General features: G+C 48.9%; 1 protein-coding gene across 2 annotated transcripts in view; it reads right to left on the bottom strand.

Annotated features, from left to right (window-relative positions):
* LOC144509045 (receptor-type tyrosine-protein phosphatase H-like) overlaps nucleotides 1-15,389 on the bottom strand; it is a 105,303-nt gene extending 89,914 nt beyond the window's left edge. For both annotated transcript variants that reach the window (XM_078237326.1, XM_078237327.1), the window contains exon 1: nucleotides 15,198-15,389. In XM_078237326.1, the coding sequence (XP_078093452.1) occupies nucleotides 15,198-15,254 (57 nt within the window). In that variant the 5' untranslated portion in view covers nucleotides 15,255-15,389. The remainder of the gene's footprint in view (nucleotides 1-15,197) is intronic.
* Nucleotides 15,390-22,895: the final 7,506 nt, after the last annotated feature.

The raw sequence follows: 22,895 nt of genomic DNA, 5'->3' as shown, positions 1-22,895 counted from the left end.
TAACCAAGGGGCATGTCCCAGTGTAGCACTAACCAAAGGGCATGTCCCAGTGGAGCATTAACCAAAGGGCATGTCCCAGTGTAGCACTAACCAAGGGGCATGTCCCAGTGTAGTACTAACCAAAGGGCATGTCCCAGTGTAGCACTAACCAAAGGGCATGTCCCAGTGTAGTACTAACCAAAGGGCATGTCCCAGTGTAGCATTAACCAAGGGGCATGTCCCAGTGTAGTACTAACCAAAGGGCATGTCCCAGTGTAGTACTAACCAAAGGGCATGTCCCAGTGTATTACTAACCAAGGGGCATGTCCCAGTGTAGCACTAACCAAAGGGCATGTCCCAGTGTAGCATTAACCAAGGGGCATGTCCCAGTGTAGTACTAACCAAAGGGCATGTCCCAGTGTAGTACTAACCAAAGGGCATGTCCCAGTGTAGTACTAACCAAGGGGCATGTCCCAGTGTAGCACTAACCAAAGGGCATGTCCCAGTGTAGTACTAACCAAAGGGCGTGTCCCAGTGTAGTACTAAACAAAGGGCATGTCCCAGTGTAGTACTAACCAAAGGGCATGTCCCAGTGTAGCACTAACCAAAGGGCATGTCCCAGTGTAGTACTAACCAAGGGGCATGTCCCAGTGGAGCATTAACCAAAGGGCATGTCCCAGTGTAGTACTAACCAAAGGGCATGTCCCAGTGTAGTACTAACCAAAGGGCATGTCCCAGTGTAGTACTAAACAAAGGGCATGTCCCAGTGTAGTACTAACCAAGGGGCATGTCCCAGTGTAGCACTAACCAAAGGGCATGTCCCAGTGTAGTACTAACCAAAGGGCATGTCCCAGTGTAGTACTAACCAAAGGGCATGTCCCAGTGTATTACTAACCAAGGGGCATGTCCCAGTGTAGTACTAACCAAGGGGCATGTCCCAGTGGAGCATTAACCAAAGGGCATGTCCCAGTGTAGTACTAACCAAGGGGCATGTCCCAGTGTATTACTAACCAAAGGGCATGTCCCAGTGTAGTACTAACCAAGGGGCATGTCCCAGTGTAGCACTAACCAAAGGGCATGTCCCAGTGTAGTACTAACCAAAGGGCATGTCCCAGTGTAGTACTAAACAAAGGGCATGTCCCAGTGTAGTACTAACCAAGGGGCATGTCCCAGTGTAGTACTAACCAAAGGGCATGTCCCAGTGTAGCACTAACCAAAGGGCATGTCCCAGTGTAGCACTAACCAAAGGGCATGTCCCAGTGTAGTACTAACCAAAGGGCATGTCCCAGTGTAGCACTAACCAAAGGGCATGTCCCAGTGTAGTACTAACCAAGGGGCATGTCCCAGTGGAGCATTAACCAAAGGGCATGTCCCAGTGTAGTACTAACCAAAGGGCATGTCCCAGTGTAGTACTAACCAAAGGGCATGTCCCAGTGTAGTACTAAACAAAGGGCATGTCCCAGTGTAGTACTAACCAAGGGGCATGTCCCAGTGTAGCACTAACCAAAGGGCATGTCCCAGTGTAGTACTAACCAAAGGGCATGTCCCAGTGTAGCACTAACCAAGGGGCATGTCCCAGTGTAGTACGCTACACTGAGACATGCCTTTTGGTTTGTACTTCACTAGTGTCCCTTTAGGGAAGGAAATCTGCTGTCCTTCCCTGGTCTGGCCTACATGTGGCTCCAGAGCCACAGCAATGCGGTTGACTCTCAACTGCCCTCGGGTGACTAGGGATGGGCAATAAATGTTGGCCCAGCCAGCGCTGCCCATGTCGCATGAATGAATTTAAAAAATTTTATCTGGTGGGGAGAAATGTTCAAAAGAAAACAACAATGGGTTTTTTCTGACAATCGACAATAGTTTCATGGTCATTAGTAGATTCTTAATTCCAGATATTTTTATTGAATTCAAATTCCACCATCTGCCATGACAGGATTTGAACCCGGGTCCCCAGAACATTAGCTGAGTTTCTGGATTAATAGTCTAGCGATAATACCACCAGGCCATCGCCTAGTGGCAGCTAGAAAATGGCTGTTGGCCATTGACTGGGCTGCCAGTCAAACATCATGCAATTGGGTATTGAATCTTTTTCCTTTCCAATTGGTTTGGGAAGGCTGTACGTCACAAGGATGGATGTGTTGGCCGACTAATGGCCAGAGTGTGGGGGTAAACTTTTTGATGAAACCTCTCGGAATAGATTTAGTAGTGGAGTGAATCCCAAACAATGACAAGACGGAGTACAGGAATGAGACAGAGAACCTGGTGAACTGGTGCGATGACAATAATCTCTCCCTCAATGTCAACAAAATGAAGGAGATTGTCATCGACTTCACGAAGCGTAAAGGAGAACATGCCCCTGTCTAGATCAATGGGGACGAAGTAGAAATGGTCGAGAGCTTCAAGTTTTTATGTATCCACCAACAACCTGTCCTGGTCTCCCCATGCCGACACTATAGTTAAGAAAGCCCACCAACGCCTCTACTTTCTCAGAAGACTAAGGAAATGTGGTGTGTCCGCTACGATTCTCACCAACTTTTACAGATGCACCATAGAAAGCATTCTTTCTGGTTGTATCACAGCTGGGTATGGCTCCTGCTCTGCCCAAGACTGCAAGGAACTACAAAGAGTTGTGAACGAAGCCCAGTCCATCACTCAAACCAGCCTCCCATCCATTGACTCTGTCTACACTTCCCGCTGCCTCGGCAAAGCAGCCAGCATAATCAAGGACCCCATGTACCTCGGACATTCTCTCTTCCACCTTCTTCCATCGAGAAAAAGATACAAGAATCTAAGGACACGTACCAACCGACTCAAGAACAGCTTCTTCCTTGCTGCCATCAGACCTTTGAACAGACCTACCTTATTTTAAGTTGATCTTTCTCTACACTCTAGCTATGACTGTAACACTACATTCTGCACTCCTTTCCTTCTCTATGAATGGCATGCTTTGTCTGTATAGTGCACAAGAAACAATACTTTTCACTGTATACCAATACATGTGACAATAATAAATCAAATCAAATTTAAGAGCGAGACGGGCTCTTCGTAGAAACTTATGAAATTCTAACAGGATTGGACAGGTTAGCTTCAGAAAGAATGTTCCTGATGGTGGGGGAGTCCAGAACTCGGGGGCCATAGTTTGAGGATAAGGGGTAAACCTTTTAGGACAGAGGTGAAGAGAAATTTCTTCACCCAGAGAGTGAATCTGTGGAATTCACTGCCACAGAAAGTAGCTGAGGCCAAAACATGGTCTGATTCAAGAAGAAATTAGATATAGCCCTTGAGGCTAAAGCGATCAAGGGATATGGGGGGGAAGGGAGAATCAGGATATTGAATTTGATGATCAGCCATGATCAATATGAATGGCAGAACAGGCTCGAAGGGCCGAATGGCCTCCTCCTGCTTCTAGCTTCTATGTTCTTATGTAATCACAGTTGGCAACCCTACCCAGATAATGATTCTCCTTTCTCCCAACCCAAAGGTTAACGTAACTGATGCGCGATTGATTCACACGGGAGGCTAGGACGTACCCGGGAATAAAGGCTTTTATTCACAACACTCTCCTTTCCTTCTCCCCTATGTACTCTATGAATGGTATGCTTTGTCTGTATAGCATGCAAGAAACAATACTTTTCACTGTATCCCAGTACATGTGACAATAGTGAATCAAATCAAATCAATTCAAAGAATGAGTGGGAAGCGAAGAACTCTCATTTTAACCATTTGATTTGATTTGATTTATTATTTGTGACATGTATTAACATAGAGTGAAAAGTATTGTTTCTTGCGCGCTATACAGACAAAACATACCGTTCATAGAGAAGGAAAGGAGAGAGTGCAGAATGTAGTGTTACAGTCATAGCTAGAGTGTAGAGAAAGACCAACTTAATGCGAGGTAAGTCCATTCAAAAGTCTGACAGCAGCAGGGAAGAAGCTGTTCTTGAGTCGGTTGGTACATGACCTCAGACTTTTGTATCTTTTTCCCAAAGGAAGAAGGTGGAAGAGAGAATGTCTGGGGTGCGTGGGGTCCTTAACTAGGCTGGCTGCTTTGCCGAGGCAGCGGGAAGTGTAGACCATTGGTCTATTCCCATTAAATGCTGCCATTTTGAGTATTAACGTTCATTGCAATTCCCAGCATGTAACATGTTTACAGGCTGATATGACCTTCTCTCTGGATATCTCTACAACAACTTTCCATTTGCTTCCAGCAGCTTGCTTAATAGATGCATTGCAATATCAGTTTTATGTTCCTTTTCTTTAGCCTTTGACACTAGCTGTAGCAAGTATCCCCTTGTCAGTGCTGTGGGTTCAAGTCCAGCTCCAAGACTTGAGAGCAAAGTTCGAAGCCCACACTCCGATGTAGCACTGAGGGAGTGTGCTGCACAGTCAGAGGTGCCATCTTTCAGATGACACATTCTGGGCCTGGGTTTACCATCAGGTTGCGCCCCTTTTCGAGCGTGGAAACGTGGTAAAGTCAGGCGCAAGGTGAGTAGCGCGATCCGCATCCACCTCCGCATCAGTTCCCCTTTTCCCAAGGCCCAAAAATGGCCACGATCGGGACCGCGCCCAAAACAGGCGCGACGGCCATTTAAATGCATTGGCATGCATTAAAATTGACTTAATGGGCTGCACGCCCAACCTTAACGGCACCTCCCCCTTTACCACCGCGTTCGCCCATCCAGATTCGGCGCAAAACAGACATGCTCCACAAAAGTCCGATTCAGGTGCTCCAGTTAGTGAGGAGGTAAGTGTCGAGCATCCAACGGCTCTCTGCTGGAGGTCAGTTGAGGGGGAAGGGGGGGGGTCCGCTGCCACTCTGCCTGTGATCAGTGAGGGGGAAGGAGGGGATCCGCTGCCACTCTGCCTGTGATCAGTGAGGGGGAAGGGGGGGTCCGCTGCCACTCTGCCTATGATCAGTGAGTGGAAAGAGGGGCGGGTCCGCTGCCACTCTGCCTGAGATCAGTGAGTGGGAACGGGGGGGTCCGCTGTGTCTCTGCCTGTGATCAGTGAGGGGGAAGGGGGGGGTCCGCTGCCACTCTGCCTGAGATCAGTGAGTGGGAAGGGGGGGGTCCGCTGCCATTCTGCCTGAGATCAGTGGGGGGGAAGGGGGGGGTCCGCTGTAACTCTGTCTGTGATCAGTGAGGGGGAAGGGGGGGGTCCGCTGTGTCTCTGCCTGTGATCAGTGGGGGGGAAGGGGGGGGTCCGCTGTAACTCTGTCTGTGATCAGTGGGGGGGAAGGGGGGGGTCCGCTGTGTCTCTGCCTGTGATCAGTGAGGGGGAAGGGGGGGGTCCGCTGTGTCTCTGCCTGTGATCAGTGGGGGGGAAGGGGGGGGTCCGCTGTAACTCTGTCTGTGATCAGTGGGGGGGAAGGGGGGGGTCCGCTGTGTCTCTGCCTGTGATCAGTGGGGGGGAAGGGGGGGGTCCGCTGTGTCTCTGCCTGTGATCAGTGGGGGGGAAGGGGGGGGTCCGCTGTAACTCTGTCTGTGATCAGTGGGGGGGAAGGGGGGGGTCCGCTGTGTCTCTGCCTGTGATCAGTGGGGGGGAAGGGGGGGGGTCCGCTGCCACTCTGTCTGTGATCAGTGGGGGGGAAGGGGGGGGGGTCCGCTGTGACTCTGTCTGTGATCAGTGAGTGGAAAGAGGGGGGGGGGGTCCGCTGCCACTCTGCCTGTGATCAGTGGGGGGGAAGGGGGGGGTCCGCTGTGACTCTGCCTGTGATCAGTGGGGGGGAAGGGGGGGGTCCACTGTGACTCTGCCTGTGATCAGTGGGGGGGAAGGGGGGGGTCCGCTGTGACTCTGCCTGTGACAGTGGGGGGGAAGGGGGGCAGGGGGCCGCGATCAGTCTGGGTGGCGGGAGGGGGTGGGGGGGAATAAGGGGGTCAGTAATGGTGTGGGGGTGGGGAAATGTCTGTGGGGGTCAGGGAGAGGCATTATCCGGGCAGGGTGCAATATGTCAGGGGAGCCGCATTCTATCATTTTTTCTGCGCATGCGCAGTTGGAGGCTCCGAGCGGAGCTGCAGGGTTTCGGGCGCATTAAGCCCCGCCCACAGTCTTGCGCAGCACGATTCGGACTCGCTGATATTTTTTCAGTCAGAGTGCGTCTGGGGGCGCCTGAGAACGGGTCTAAAAGGCGGATCTGAAACACCCAGTTTCAAGTCCGCCCAACACTTAGAATCAAAATGGTAAAATAAGGGCCCACTGAGTCTCTCCCCTTTTGGGTGGGTGTAAAAATCCCAAGGCAACATTTCAAAGAAGATTTGGGGAGTTTCCCTGGTCAACATTTATCTGTCACTGAACACGAGAGAAACAGGTTGTTCAATCATTCATTCCGTTGCTGTTTGTCAAGCTTGCTGTACGGAAGGTTTGCACTACATTGGTGAGGCTATGGCCTAGTGGTCTTCTCACCAGACTATTAATCCAGAAACTCAGCTAATGTTCTGGGGACCTGGGTTCGAATCCCGCCACGGCAGATGGTGGAATTTGAATTCAATAAAAAAATATCTGGAATTAAGAATCTGCCATGACACCATTGTCGATTGTCGGAAAAACCCATCACTAATGTCACTTCAGGGAAGGAAATCTGCTGTCCTTACCCGGTCTGGCCTACATGTGACTCCAGAGCCACAGCAAAATGGTTGACTCTCAACTGCCTCTCTGCAAGCCACTCAATTTCAAGGACAACTAAGGATGGGCAATAAATGCTGGCCCATGTCCCACAAATGAAAAAGAATCAGATTTCCTATGTTGATGACAGGAACTGCACTTCAAGACTATTTCATTGGTTGTAAAGCAATCCTGAAGTTGAGAAAGGTGCTAAATCTTTCTATAAAGTTTCATCGCCGAGGGTAATCTTCAACTGGGACCTTAACTCCTCAGAGGTTCACTACTCGGCCTTTTGGCTCACATAGAAACGAGAAGCATGGGGAAGGCCATTCGGCCCTTCGAGCCTGCTCCGCCATTCATTTTGATTATGGCTGATCATCAAATTCAATATCCTGATTCCCCCCCTTCCCCCCCATATCCCTCGATCCCTTTAGCCCCAAGAGCTATATCTAATTTATTCGAGAAATCACACAATGTTTTGACCTCAACTACTTCCTGCGGGAGTGAATTCCACACATTCACCACCGTCTGGGTGAAGAAATTTCTCCTCACCTCAGTCCTAAAAGGTTTACCCCTTATCCTCAAACTATGACCCCCAGTTCTGGACTCCTCCACCATCAGGACCATTCTTTCTGAACTTTCCCTGTCTAACTAATCCTGTTAGAATTTTATAAGTTTCTACGCGATCCCCTCTCACTCTTCTAAACTCCAGTGAACATAATCCTTTTGGACTCAATCTCTCCTCATATGACAGACCTGCTATCCCAGGATTCAGCCTGGTAAACCTTCTCTGCACTCCCTCTATAGCAAGAACATCCTTCCTCAGATAAGGAGACCAAAACTGCACACAATACTCCAGATGTGGCCTCACCAACGCCCTACACAATTGCAGCAAAACATCCCTATCCCTATACTCAAATCCTCTCACTATGAAGGCCAATATACCATTTGCCTTCTTTACTGCCTGCTGTACCTGCACGCTTATTTTCAGCGACTGATGCACGAGGACACCAGGGTCTCGTTGAGTATCCACCTCTCTCAATTTACACCCTAGCAAATAATAATCTGCCTTACTATTATTGCGATCAAAGTGGATAACCTCACATTTATCCACATTATACTGCATCTGCCATGCATATGCCCACACACTCAGCCTGTCCAATTCACGCTGAAGCAACTCTGCATCCTCCTCACAGCTCACCCTCCCACCCAACTTTGTATCATCTGCAAACTTCGAGATAATACACTCACTTCCCTCGTCCAAATCATTAATATATGATGTGAACAGTTGGGTTCTTAGCACAGATACCTGCAGTAGGATCAAGCCCTGTGGTTGGCACGGTGACACAATAGTTAACACTGCTGCCTCACACAGCCAAGGACCCGGGTTCGATTCCCATCTTGGGTCACTGTCTGTGTGGAGTCTGCGAGGGTTTCCTCTGGTTTCCTCCCACAGTCCGAAAGACGTGCTGGTTAGGGTGCATTGGGCAGTGCTAAATTCTCCCTCAGTGTACCCGAACATGCGCCGGAGTGTGGCGACTAGGGGATTTTTAGAGTAACTTCATTCCAGTGTTAATGTCAGCCTACTTGTGACATTAATAAATAAACTTAAACTTAAATGAAATTAGAGAATTCCTGCAATGCAGAAGGAGGCCATTTGGCCCATCGAGTCAGCACTGTCTCTATGACAGAGCATCTTACCTAGGCCTAGGCCCATCCCCCGCTCTCTCCCCATAACCCCACATATTTACCCCGCTACATAACCTACACATTTTGGGACACTAAGGGGCAATTTTACATTGATCCGAATTGGCGTCGGATGTGGCGACTCGGGGATTTTCACAGTAACTTCATTGCAACGTTAACGTAAGCCTACTTCTAACACTAATAAATAATAAAAATAAATACATGGGGTTATGGGGATAGGGCCTGGATGGAATTGTTGTCAGTGCAGGGTCGATGGGCTGAATGGCCTCCTTCTGCACTGTAGGGATTCTATGATTCTGTGAACACGAGGTAAAAGCTTATTTTTAACTGCAGCGAGTGGTTAGGATCTGGAATGTGCTGCCGGGGAGTGTGGTGGAGGCGGGTTCAATCGAGGCTTTCCAAGGGAATTGGATCATTGAAGAATTGAAAGTGGTAGGCTGCAGGAGAAGGGAGTGGGATCAACTGAGTTTCTCCAGCAGAGGGATAGCACGGACATAATGGCCTGATTGGGGAGAGGGTGGCATGGTGGGAAAGTCACTGAGCTGGGTAATCCAGAGGCCCAGGCTCTGAGGGACACGGGTTCAAATCCCAGAATAGACCACAAGACGTAGGAGCAGACATAGGCCATTCGGCCCATTGAGTCTACTCCTCTCTTCAATGAGATCTAATATAATCCTCAACTCCACTTCTTGCTTTATCCCTACAATCCTTGATTCCCTTACTGATTAAAAAGCTGTCTGTTTCAGCCTTGAACATACGTAATGACCCAACCTCTACAGCCCTCTGTGGGAAAGAATTCCACAGGTAACTGGTGGAATTTGAACTCGATTATTAAATCTGGAATTGGAATGTAGTTTGTAACAGCGATCATGAACCCATTGCCAATTGTCGGAAATACCCATCTGATTCCCTGATGTCTTTTAGGGAAGGAAGTCTGGTCCGGCCTACATGTGACTCCAGAGCCACAACAATGGGGACAAGCCAGTCAGTTCAAAGGGCAATTAGGAATGGGCAACAAATGCTGGCCTAAACAGCGATGCCCACATTCCATAAAAGAATATATTTTTAAATGGTTTCCTTCTGTGATGTATCATAGAATCCCTACAGTGCAGAAGGAGGCCATTCGGCCCCCATCAAACCTGCACCAACAACAATCCCACCCAGGCCCTATCCCTGTAGTCCCACCCTGTTAATGCCCCTAACATTAAAGGGTAATTTACCCTGGCCAATCCACCTAACCCGCACATCTTTGGACACTAAGGGGCAATTTAGCATGGCCAATCCACCTAACCCGCACATCTTTGGACACTAAGGGGCAATTTAGCATGGCCAATCCACCTAACCCGCACATCTTTGGATACTAAGGGGAAAGTCAGCATGGCCAATCCACCTAACCTGCACATCTTTGGATACCAAGGGGCAATTTAGCATGGCCAATCCACATAGTCTGTATATCTTGGGTCAATAAGGGGCAATTTAGCATGGCCAATCCATCTAACCTGCACATCTTTGGATTGTGGGAGGAAACTGGAGCACCCGGGGGAAATTCACGCAGACACGGGGAGAACGTGCAAACTCCACACAGACAGTCACCCAGGGCCAGAATCGAACCCAGGTCCCTGGCGCTGTGAGGCAGCAGTGCTAACTACCATGCCACCCTAACCATTCTATGATCATACACTCCCAGAAAAAGCTTTGCTACAGTGTAAATTCCCTCTCATCCCCTGATTCTGGGGCAACCTCCAACCTTACCATGGACACAGGCCCAGCTGGAGGTCTCAATGTTCTGTTAGGTTCTCAATGGCAAACAATTGCCTTCTCAAAAGACCTGCCATCTAAAGCAACCTCCCCCTCCACATTAAGCAAAAATATTTGCATTACAACTTTGCCATATTTGCATGCCATATTACAGTATTATGGTCTCTAAGGCACGGACGTGTTACCATACTATTTGCCAATCTCCCATGGCATTACTCCCAGAGACACACTATTTTACAATGAGCGATGCATCAGATAAAACAAGACAGCGAAAGTGTGGCAGGAAATGCGTCTGAGATTTAGGGAAGTGGGTCTCATTTGCGTTACTTTTAATACATTTGACTAATAGGAGCACCTGGAGATTGAAAAGCGCTGAGGATCTCAGAGCGAGAAGTAAATCTTTGATCAGCTGTGACACACTTGGATGGCAGGATAGGCTCAAGGGGCTGAATGGTCCACTCCTGTGCCGAGGGTTATGGGGGAGGCTGTGGGGTGGGGAGACGGAGCTTTGTTGGGCAGGAACTGGGCTTGGGTGGGATTGTTGTCGGTGCAGGTTCGATGGGCCAAATGGCCTCCTTCTGCACTGTAGGGATTCTATGATTCTATAAAAGGTCACAATAAGGGCAGCCATTGAATGGCTTACCAGACTGGGCTTACCACTGCTCCTGTCTGTTAACCTTATCGATCAACCAAAGCATCTTCAATAGGCACGGTGGCACAGTGGTTAGCACTGCTGTCTCACAGCGCCAGGGACCCGGGTTCAATTCCGGCCTCGGCTCACTGTCTACGTGGAGTCTGCAAGTGTCTGCGTGGGTTTCCTCCGGGTGCTCCGCTTTCCTCCCACACTCCAAAGGTGTGCAGGTTAGGTTGATTGGCCATGCTAAATTGCCCCGTAGTGTCAGGGGGATTAGCAGGATAAATACGTGGCATTACGGGGACAGGGCCTGGGTGGGATTGTTATCGGTGCAGGCTCGATGGGCTGAATGGCCTCCTTCTGCACTGTAGACATTCTATGATTCATAGAAAGATAGAGGATAGGAGCAGGAGGAGGCCATTCGGCCCTTCGAGCCTGCTCCGCCATTCATCACGATCATGGCTGATCATCCAACTCAATAGCCTAATCCTGCTTTCTCCCCATAACCTTTGATCCCATTCGCCCCAAGTGCTATATCCAGCCGCCTCTTGAATACATTCAATGTTTTGGCATCAGCTACTTCCTGTGGTAATGAATTCCACAGGCTCACCACTCTTTGGGTGAAGAAACGTCTCCTCATCTCTGCACTAAATGGTCTACCCTGAATCCTCAGACTGTGACCCCTGGTTCTGGACTCCCCCCACCATCGGGAACATCCTCCCTGCATCTACCCTGTCTAGTCCTGTTAGAGTTTTATAAGTCTCTATGAGATCCCCCCTCATTCATCTGAACTCCAGCGAAAACAATCCTAACCTAGTCAATCTCTCCTCATACATCAGTCCCGCCATCCCCGGAATCAGCCTGGTAAACCTTCGCTGCACTCTCTCTCGAGAGCAAGAACATTCTATGATCGTTGATTCACAAGGGGGCCAGATTACTCCTTTGGGCGGAATCATCTAGTCCTGTTGCCAGGGGAGGTGGGGGGGGGGGGGGGGGGGGGGGGTGCGGTAGGTGCCAGAAAAAGTTTAAAGTTTAAAAGTTTAAAGTTTAAAGTTCAAGTTTATTAGTCACAAATAAGGCTTACATTAACACTGCAATGAATTTACTGTGAAATTCGCGGCAAGCCATCCACGAGTCCATTGACTTCGACGGGACTGGAAAATCCCACCGGCGGGAGGGTCTGTCAAATTCCACGCTTGATAACTGAAGTGGCACCCCCCATCCTAAACACTGAATCTATCGTTGGCTATAAATTCTTCTTTTAATTGTTCTCAGCTACTGAGTCTAATTTTAGATTTGCACCCAACAGTTCTTACTCTCCCCCCCCCCCCCTCTCGAGGTTTCAGTTCCTCATCATTGTCAATTTATTTCATCTTTGCTCGGTAATGTTGTTACGTTTGAGCAGAGTCACACTGCCACTGGTAACCGGCTCGGACCCCTGTGACAACCGGTAAGGTGGGTGTGACCGCAGAGACCCCGCAGCACCCCACGCCGGCACGCGTTTTGTGGAACCCTCAGCGTCCACGTGAGGTTAAAGAGGAAAAGTGCCGAGCGGGGACCAGAACGGGACAAATCTGATCCCAGTCGAGCTCGAGTAACTCCAGGTCACACATGCACAGTGCTGACCTGAATCGGGAGCAGAAGTAGCCTTTGCAACCCCTAACTGAGCTTCCTTTTTCGTATCAAGAAAGCACTTTGAGAGTAGTTTCAGTGAGTTTTCTGATGGAGTTTTAAAGAGCACAGCACCTAGATTCTAAAATGAAATCACCACATTGCAGTTGCTGGAAAATCTGAAATAAAAACAACAAATACTGAAAGAATCTCTGCGATTGTCAGCGGAGTGAGATACCGGTCGGAATTCTTCGGCCCCTTCACTGCCCGCCCGTCCCTTGTCAGCGAGGACAGAGAGCATGGCCAAATCTCCGTTCACTGCAAGCGGGACCAGAGAATCCCGCTGGCGTGAACGGTCGAAGAATTCCGGCCACAGAGCTAACATTCCAGCTGGAATTTTACCGGCCTGCCCACCCGTCACGGGAATCGGAGTGGGCGGGCGAGGGGCAGAGCATGTGACGGTCCGTTGACCTAGAGGTTTACAGCATGGAAACAGGCCTTTCGGCCCAACTTGTCCATGCTGCCCCCTTTTTTTTTAACCCCGAAGCTAGTCCCAATTGCCCGCGTTTGGCCCATATCCCCATCTTACCCACGTAACTGTCTAAACGCTTTTTAAAAGATAAAATTGTACCCGCCTCTACGACTACCTCTGGCAGCTTGTTCCAGACACTCACCACCCTCTGTGTAAAAAAATTGCCCCTCTGGACACTTTTGTATCTTTCCCCTCTCACTTTAAAAGATGTGTAGGTTAGGTGGATTGGCCATACTAAATTGCCCCTTAGTGTCAGGGAGATTAGCAGGGTAAATATGTGGGGTTATGGGGATAGGGCCTGGGTGGGATTGTGGTCGGTGCAGACTCGATGGGCCGAATGGCTTCTTTCTGCACTGTAGGGATTCTATGATTCTGTGGTTCTGCCGAGAAAGAGCTGTACAGACTCGAAACGTTAGCTCTGTTCCTGTCTCTACAGATACTGCCGGACCTGCTGAGTTTTTCTAGCATTTTCCACTGGCCAATGGTCTTGTGGAGTAAGTCTGCAATTTGCTGTAGATCCTAGCTGGGGAAAGGTTGGACAGTTTACAGAATGTCGTGATGGCTTCCTCAGTGATAAAGTGACTATGCTGCCTCTCGAATGGCCCAAGGTGACCCCAGTCCCATTGGCGACGCAACGGACCCTCTGAAATCACCCATGTCACATCACCACAAAGACCAGGCCTCCTACTCAACAGGAAGAGGGCCCATTGCCACCTTCTCAGGACAACTAGAGATGGGTACTGAATGCCACCCTTTGCCAATTGCACCTCCATCCCAAGAATCTTCAGTCCTGCAAACATTTCCTTCGCAATTAGTTGATGTGGTTTGGCACCTTCTGCCAGGAAATTCCTCAGTCTTAATCATTAACTTCTCCATTTAATTAATTTATCTCCAGTCACAATGGCACAAGGTGCCAATGAATTCCACTGGTGATTACACTTCCCTCTTACACCAAGGGTAATTTAACATTGAATCATTCTAGCTCAGGAGGAGGCCATTCAGCCCGTCATATGTGCTTGCCCAATGAACAATTAGTGCCATTCTCCACCTTCACCCTGTAATGTTGCTTCCTTCTCAGGTAAGAGTCGAATTCATTTCCGGTTGAAGGCTTCAGTTGAAGCTGCCTCGACAGGAAGTGTGTCTGCCCTAACCCTAACCCTAACCCATCCAGCAATCCCCGCCAGAGCTTCACACTGACCCAGGATGAAGCGGCCCGGGTTTGGAAAGGCCGAAGCAATTCTATTCGGAAAACCACCACAGGGTATAAATATTAAATAAAATGCCAAAAAACATGTTCTACGCCACTGCCCCCTCACTCCCCCCTCACTCCTCCCTCATTCCCCACCCTGTAACTCTTACTCTGCCCTCACTTCCAATCTGTAACTCTCACTCTCCCCCCTCACTCTCCCCCTCCTCCTCCCCCTCACTCTCCCCCCCTCACTCTTCCCCCTCACTCTCCCCTCACTCTCCCTCACTCTCCCCCCTCACTCTCCCCCCCTCACTCTCCCCCCCTCACTCTCCCCCTCACTCACCCCTCACTCTCCCCTCACTCTCCCCTTCAGTCTCCCCCTCACTCTCCCCCCTCACTCACCCCCTCACTATCCCTCACTCTCCCCTTCAGTCTCCCCCTCACTCTCCCCCTCAGTCTTCCCCCCTCACTCTCCCCCCTCACTCTCCCCCCTCACTCTTCCCCCTCACTCTCCCCCCTCACTCTCCCCTCACTCTCCCCCCTCACTCGTCCCCCTCACTCTCCCCCTTCACTCTCCCCCCTCACTCTTCCCCCTCACTCTCCCCCCTCACTCTCCCCCCTCACTCTCCCCCCTCACTCTCCCCCCTCACTCACCCCCTCACTCACCCCCTCACTCTCCCTCACTCTCTCCCTCACTCACCCCCTCACTCTCCCCTCACTCACCCCTCACTCACCCCTCACTCTCCCCTCACTCTCCCCTCACTCCCCCCTCACTCTCCCCCTCTCTCTCCTCCCTCATTCTCCCCCTGACGCCCCCTCATTCTCCACTCTGTAACCGTCGCTCTCCCCTCACTATCCCTCACTCCCCCCCCTCACTCTCCACTCTGTAACCCTCACTCCCCCCCTCACTCTCCCCTTGCTAACTCTCACTTCCCCCCCCCCTCACTCTCAACCCCACTCTCTCCTCACTAACATTCTCACCCCACTCACTCTCCCTCCTCTGCAATATACATCAATCCTCTCCCCTCTCTCTACCTCGATGAAAACTTAACAGATAAACTTCACCAAATCCAACTCCCTTGAAATAAATAACTGACGTTGGTGTTAAACAACGAGAGAGAGAGTGACACATGAGAAGACTTTGAGTGGCGAGGTTTGAAGATTGAATGAGATTGGAGTTATCTTACCCAGGCTGGGATCAGTGTCAGTAACAGCAGCAGCCAGCAGTTATCACTAGGACCCATTCCAGTGTCGGCTTCACTCACTCACACGCCGGCAGACAAAAGAATAAATCACCAACTCCAACTCAGAAAGCTGCCTGGAGGTCAGCTTGCCGGAGAACCCCTTCATTGCTGCTCCCAGAGCAGTTCCACATTGTCCCTGTGTGTGTACTGGAATAAAGCAGATCACAGAACTGCGGTGTGGACTTTGCACACCCAACCCTAATGAGGAAGTGAAATAAATGGGTGCTGAGAGTTTTTTTTGGTGACAGGGTTTATCACAGCAGCTCAACTCAATCCACCCAAAGGAATTGATTTAAGGCCGCACTGTTTATTTTATCTATTTTTTTTTGTCTTGTTGGTTTCCACGCTGTGTTCTACAGTAAATCATTGCTGGCCAACGCGATTTCCATTCTCTTCTCCCGCAGAGAGAGAGAGAGAAAACGCCTACAATTAAGTGACACCAGTTGTGGGTGTCAGTGGCTGGGGATTTAGCCTGGATCTAAACACGGGTGTGCACCTGCAGGTTGCTTTGTCTGGCACGGTAGCACGTGGTTAGCGCTGCTGCCTCACAACGCCGGGGACCCGGCTTCGATTCCCAGCTTGGGTCACCATCTGTGCAGAGTCTGCACGTTCCCCCCGTGTCTGCGTGGGTTTCCTCCGGGTGCTCCGGTTTCCTCCCACAGTCTGAAAGGCGTGCTGGTTAGGGTGCATTGGCCGTGCTAAATTCTCCCTCAGTGTTACCCGAACAGGTGCCGGAATGTGGCAACTGGGGGATTTTCACAGTAACTTCATTGCGTTGTTAATGTAAGCCTTACTTGTGACACTGATAGATAGATAAATCCCCTCTCACTCTTCTAAACTCCAGTGAATGTAATCAGAGGAAACCAATTCTTCCTCTCACTGGTTAACCAGTCGAGTGTTTTTTTGTTCCTTTTTTCACAGGATGTGTGTGAGGCCAGTCCCCAGTTGCCCCTTGAGGAGGTGGTGGGTGTGCTGCCTTCTTGAACCGCTGCTGTCCAAGTGATGTAGGTATACCCACAGTGCGCTTAGGGAGTTCTAGGATTTTGAACCACTTACAGGTGCTGGAGCCAATGGCAGACCCAGCCCTGTTGACCCTGCAAGGTCCCCCCCCCACTGCCCCGTCTATCTCACAGACTAGCCAAGCAATAGCCTGACGTAGCCATATTTGCGGAATCATACCTTCCGACACGGTGGCACAGTGGTTAGCACTGCAGCCTCACAGCGCCAGGGACCCGGGTTCAATTCCCGGCCTTGGGTCACTGTCTGCGTGGAGGTTGCACGTTCTCCCCGTGTCTGCGTGGGTTTCCTCCGGGTGCTCCGGTTTCCTCCCACACTCCAAAGATGTGCGGGTTAGGTGGATAGGCTGTGCTAAATTGCCCCTTAGTGTCAGGGGGACTAGCTAGGGTAAATGTATGGGGTTATGGGGATAGGATCTGGGTGGGATTGTGATTGGTGCAGGCCCGATGGGCCAAATGGCCTCCTTCTGTACTGTATGGACTCTATGATTCTATGATAATGTCCTGTCTGTGTGGAGTTTGCACATTCTCCTCGTGTTTGCGTGGGTTTCCTCCGGGTGCTCCGGTTTCCCCCCACAGTCCAAAAATGTGCGGGTTAGGTTCATTGGCCGTGCTAAAAATTGCCCTTAGTGTCCTGGGATGTGTAGGTTAGAGAGATTAGTGGGTAAATATGTAAGGATATGGGGGTAGGGTCTGGGTGGGATTGTGGTCGGTGCAGACTCGATGGGTCGAATGGCCTCTTTCTGTACTGTAGGGTTTCTATCATTCATTCTATCAGACACCACCATCACAATTCCTGGGTACATCCTGTCTCACTAGCAGGGAGGGGGTTGCCCTGGGAGTCCTCAAAATTGACTCTGGTCCCCATGATATCTTATGATGTCAGGTCAAAAATGGGCAAGGAAACCTCCTGCTGATTAAAGTTTATTTATTAGTCACAAGTAAGGCTTACATTAACACTGCATTGAAGTTACTGTGAAATTCCTCTAGTCGCCACACTCTGGCGCCTGTTCGGGTAACACTGAGGGAGAATTCAGCACGGCCAATGCACCCTAACCAGCGCGCCTTTCAGACTGTGGGAGGAAGCCAGAGCACCCGGAGGAAACCCACGCAGACACGGGGAGAACGTGCAGACTCCACGCAGACAGTGACCCAAGCCAGGAATCGAACCCGGGTCCCTGGCACTGTGAGGCAGCAGTGCTAACCACTGTGCCGCTGTGTCGCTCTTGGAGGAAGCACTGAGAGTGAAATGGGTGCAGAATGTACTCTGGGTGGGAGATTTCAATGTCCATCACCGAGAATAGTTCAGTAGTGCAACCACAGATCAATCTGGCTGGGAGCTAAAGGATGTTCCTGTTAGACTGGACCCACCGCCACCTTCTCAAGAGCAATTATGGGAACGGGGGGGCGGGTGGGGGGGGGGGGGGGGGGGGGCGGAGCAGTAGTTGCTGGCCGAGCCAGCAATTATACTCATGGAATAATTTTTCAAGATCTCTGCTGGTGACCCAGCCGTACAGTAACTGGTATTACAGTGCATTAACCTGTATTACAGTGCATTAACCAGTATGGCAGTGCATTAACCGGTATTGCAGTGCATTAACCAGGATTACAGTGCATTAACCGGTATTACAGTGCATTAACTGGTATTACAGTGCATTAACTGGTATTACACTGCATTAACTGGTATTACACTGCATTAACCAGTATTACAGTGCATTAACCAGTATTACAGTGCATTAACTGGTATTACAGTGCATTAACCGGTATTACAGTGCATTAACCAGTATTACAGTGCACTAACCCGTATTACAGTGCATTAACCAGTATTACAGTGCGTTAACCAGTATTACAGTGCATTAACTGGTATTACACTGCATTAACTGGTATTACAGTGCACTAACCAGTATTACAGTGCATTAACCGGTATTATAGTGCATTAACCAGCATTACAGTGCATTAAACAGTATTACAGTGCCCTAACTGGTGTTACAGTGCATTAACCAGTATTACAGTGCATTAACCAGTATTACAGTGCATTAACTGGTATTACAGTGCATTAACCGGTATTACAGTGCATTAACCAGTATTACAGTGCACTAACCCGTATTACAGTGCATTAACCAGTATTACAGTGCGTTAACCAGTATTACAGTGCATTAACTGGTATTACACTGCATTAACTGGTATTACAGTGCACTAACCAGTATTACAGTGCATTAACCGGTATTATAGTGCATTAACCAGCATTACAGTGCATTAAACAGTATTACAGTGCCCTAACTGGTGTTACAGTGCATTAACCAGTATTACAGTGCATTAACTGGTATTACAGTGCACTAACCAGTATTACAGTGCACTAACCGGTATTACAGTGCATTAACCAGTATTACAGTGCATTAACAGTATTACAGTGCACTAACCAGTATTACAGTGCCCTAACCAGTAGTACAGTGCATTAACCAGTATTACAGTACATTAACCGGTATTACAGAGCATTACCTGGTATTACTGTGCATTAGCCGGTGTTACAGTGCATTAACTGGTATTACACTGCATTAACAAGTATTACAGTGCATTAACTGGTATTACAGTGCGTTAACTGGTATTACAGTGCATTAACCAGTATTACAGTGCATTAAACAGTATTACAGTGCCCTAACTGGCATTACAGTGCATTAACCAGTATTACAGTGCACTAACCAGTATTACAGTTCATTAACCAGTATTACAGTGCATTAAACAGTATTACAGTGCCCTAACTGGTATTACAGTGCATTAACCAGTATAACAGTACATTAAACTGTATTACATAAGAACATAAGAACATAAGAAATAGGAGCAGGAGTAGGCCATCTAGCCCCTCGAGCCTGCCCCGCCATTCAATAAGATCATGGCTTATCTGACGTGGATCAGTACCACTTACCCGCCTGATCCCCATAACCCTTAATTCCCTTACCGATCAGGAATCCATCCATCCGCGCTTTAAACATATTCAGCGAGGTAGCCTCCACCACCTCAGTGGGCAGAGAATTCCAGAGATTCACCACCCTCTGGGAGAAGAAGTTCCTCCTCAACTCTGTCTTAAACCGACCCCCCTTTATTTTGAGGCTGTGTCCTCTAGTTTTAACTTCCTTACTAAGTGGAAAGAATCTCTCCGCCTCCACCCTATCCAGCCCCCGCATTATCTTATAAGTCTCCATAAGATCCCCCCTCATCCTTCTAAACTCCAACGAGTACAAACCCAATCTCCTCAGCCTCTCCTCATAATCCAAACCCCTCATCTCCGGTATCAACCTGGTGAACCTTCTCTGCACTCCCTCCAATGCCAATATATCCATCCTCATATAAGGGGACCAATACTGCACACAGTATTCCAGCTGCGGCCTCACCAATGCCCTGTACAGGTGCATCAAGACATCCCTGCTTTTATATTCTATCCCCCTCGCAATATAGGCCAACATCCCATTTGCCTTCTTGATCACCTGTTGTACCTGCAGACTGGGCTTTTGCGTCTCATGCACAAGGACCCCCAGGTCCCTTTGCACGGTAGCATGTTTTAATTTGTTTCCATTGAGATAGTAATCACATTTGTTATTATTTCCTCCAAAGTGTATAACCTCGCATTTATCAACGTTATACTCCATTTGCCATATCCTCGCCCACTCACTCAGCCTGTCCAAATCTCTCTGCAGATCTTCTCCGTCCTCCACACGATTCACTTTTCCACTTATCTTTGTGTCGTCTGCAAACTTCGTTACCCTACACTCTGTCCCCTCCTCCAGATCATCTATATAAATGGTAAATAGTTGCAGCCCGAGTACCGATCCCTGCGGCACGCCACTAGTTACCTTCCTCCAACCGGAAAAACACCCATTACAGTGCGTTAACCAGTATTACAATGCACTAACCGGTATTACAGTGCATTAACCAGTATTACAGTGCATTAACCGGCATTACAGTGCATTAACCATTATTACAGTGCATTAAACAATATTACAGTGCCCTAACTGGTATTACAATGCATTAACCAGTATAACAGTACATTAAACTGTATTACAGTGCATTAACTGGTATTACAGTGCATTAACCAGTATTACAGTACATTAAACAGTATTACAGTGCCCTAACTGGTATTACAGTGCATTAACCAGTATAACAGTACATTAAACTGTATTACAGTGCATTAACTGGTATTACAGTGCATTAACCAGTATTACAGTACATTAAACAGTATTACAGTGCCCTAACTGGTATTACAGTGCATTAACCAGTATAACAGTACATTAAACTGTATTACAGTGCATTAACCGGTATTACAGAGCATTAACCGGTATTACAGTGCATTAACCGGTATTACAGAGCATTAACCAGTATTACAGTGCTTTAACTGGTATTACAGTACATAAAACAGTATTACAGTGCATTAACCAGTATTATAGTGCATTAACCAGTGTTACAGTGCATTAACCAGTATTACAGTGCACTAACCGGTATTACAGTGCATTAACCGGTATTACAGTACATAAAACAGTATTACAGTGCATTAACCGGTATTACAGTGCATTAACTGGTGTTACAGTGCATTAACCAGTATTACAGTACATTAACCTGTATTACAGTGCACTAACCAGTATTACAGTGCATTAACCAGTATTACAGTACATTAAGCAGCAGTACAGTGCACTAACCGGTATTACAGTACATTAACCAGTATTACAGTGCACTAACCAGTATTACAGTGCACTAACCGGTATTACAGGACATTAAACTGTATTACAGTGCATTAACCAGTATTACAGAGCATTAACCAGTATTACAGAGCATTAACCGGCATTACAGAGCACTAGCCGGTATTACAGTACATTAGCCGGTATTACAGTGCACTAACTGGTATTACAGAGCATTAACCAGTGTTACAATGCACTGACCGGTATTACAGTGCATTAATCAGTATTACAGTGCACTAACCAGTGTACAGTGCACTAACTGGTATTACAGGGCATTAACAGCAAGTGGAGGAAGTTGGTTCCCTTCCGTGATCATGTTGACTGGGTCAAAACCACATCCTGCTGAAGGATAAATTGAAGGATAATGAGCTGCAATATGAATATGAGAGGTGGTGTTGGGGTGATTATTGCTGTGCTGTCTGATTCTCATTATCCACAGGATCAGGTGCAGTTTGTGGTGATCTCACAGTTACAACTTGAAGCAGCTCCGCCCCCCCCTCCCCCCTCCCCCCCGCCACCCCCTCCCCCGGGACAGACCTTCGTGTCTCCTTCACTGAATGTCAAGAGGAAGACTGGGGTGGGAGCGGGAATCTTACCAAAACACGGCAGAGTGTTGTGTTTCCAATGAGGAAACTGGTGTGTTTCTCTCCAGATCTTACCACACTGCCTAAAACATCAAAGGAGCCTGTTTCACACCATCATGCGGGGTGTGGAGAGGGTGGGGGAGGGGGGGGGGGTGCGGGGGGGCTGGGTGGGAGGGTCTCAACTCATTGGTTAGACGCAGCTGCTCAGAGATCAGGGCGCCATGTTTAAAGGGTGCCCCGATCATAACTGGAGTAAACCTCCCACCTCCGAGGTTCCCCCTCCCGATCCCTGACTGCAGTCAGCCTTCTCTGCCCAACCCCTCGATCTTCGGCCCTCCCCCTACAGTCGGAGACACGTCCCTCACCCATCCTCCACATCCCCTGCCCCTCCATCCACTCCTGGCCAACACCCAAATGGGAACATGGAAACTAGAAGCAGGAGGAGGCCATTCGGCCCTTCGAGCCTGCTCCGCCATTCATTTTGATCATGGCTGATCATCAAATACAATATCCTGATTCCCCCCTTCTCCCCATATCCCTCGATCCCTTTAGCCCCAAGAGCTATATCTAATTTCTTCTTGAAATCACACAACATTTTGGCCTCAACTACTTTCTGTGGGAGTGAATTCCACACATTCACCACCCTCTGGGTGAAGACATTTCTCCTCAACTCAGTCCTAACATGTTGACCCCTTATCCTCAAACTATGACCCCCTAGTTCTGGACTCCCCCCACCATCGGGAACATTCTTTCTGAATCCACCCTGTCTAACCCTGTTAGAATTTTATAAGTTTCTATGAGATCCCCACTGAATCTTCTAAACTCCAATGAATACAATCCTAACCGATGGTGGGCACGGTGGCACAGTGGTTAGCACTGCTGCCTCACAGCGCCAGGGACCCGGGTTCGATTCCCGGCTTGGGTCACTGTCTGTGCGGAGTCTGCACGTTCTCCCCATGTCTGCATGGGTTTCCTCCGGGTGCTCCGGTTTCCTTCCACAGTCCAAAGATGTGCGGGTTGGGTGGACTGGCCAGGCTAAATTGCTCCTTGTGTCAGCGGGGACTAGAGAGGGTAAGTGCATGGGGTTATGGGAATAGGGCCTGCATAGGATTGTAGTCGGTGCAGACTTGATGGGCCGAATGGCCTCCTTCTGCACGGTAGGATTCTATGATTCTATGACTGAGTCTCTCCTCATATGGCAGACCTGCCATTCCAGAAATCAGCCTGGTAAACCTTCGCTGCGCTCCCTCTATAGCAAGGACATCCTTCCTCAGATAAGGACACCAAAACTGCACCCAATAAGTTTACGTTTAT

The sequence above is a fragment of the Mustelus asterias genome, chromosome 21, assembly GCF_964213995.1.
Source record: "Mustelus asterias chromosome 21, sMusAst1.hap1.1, whole genome shotgun sequence".
NCBI lineage: Eukaryota > Metazoa > Chordata > Chondrichthyes > Carcharhiniformes > Triakidae > Mustelus > Mustelus asterias.
This window is presented reverse-complemented; position numbering and strand designations above follow the sequence as displayed.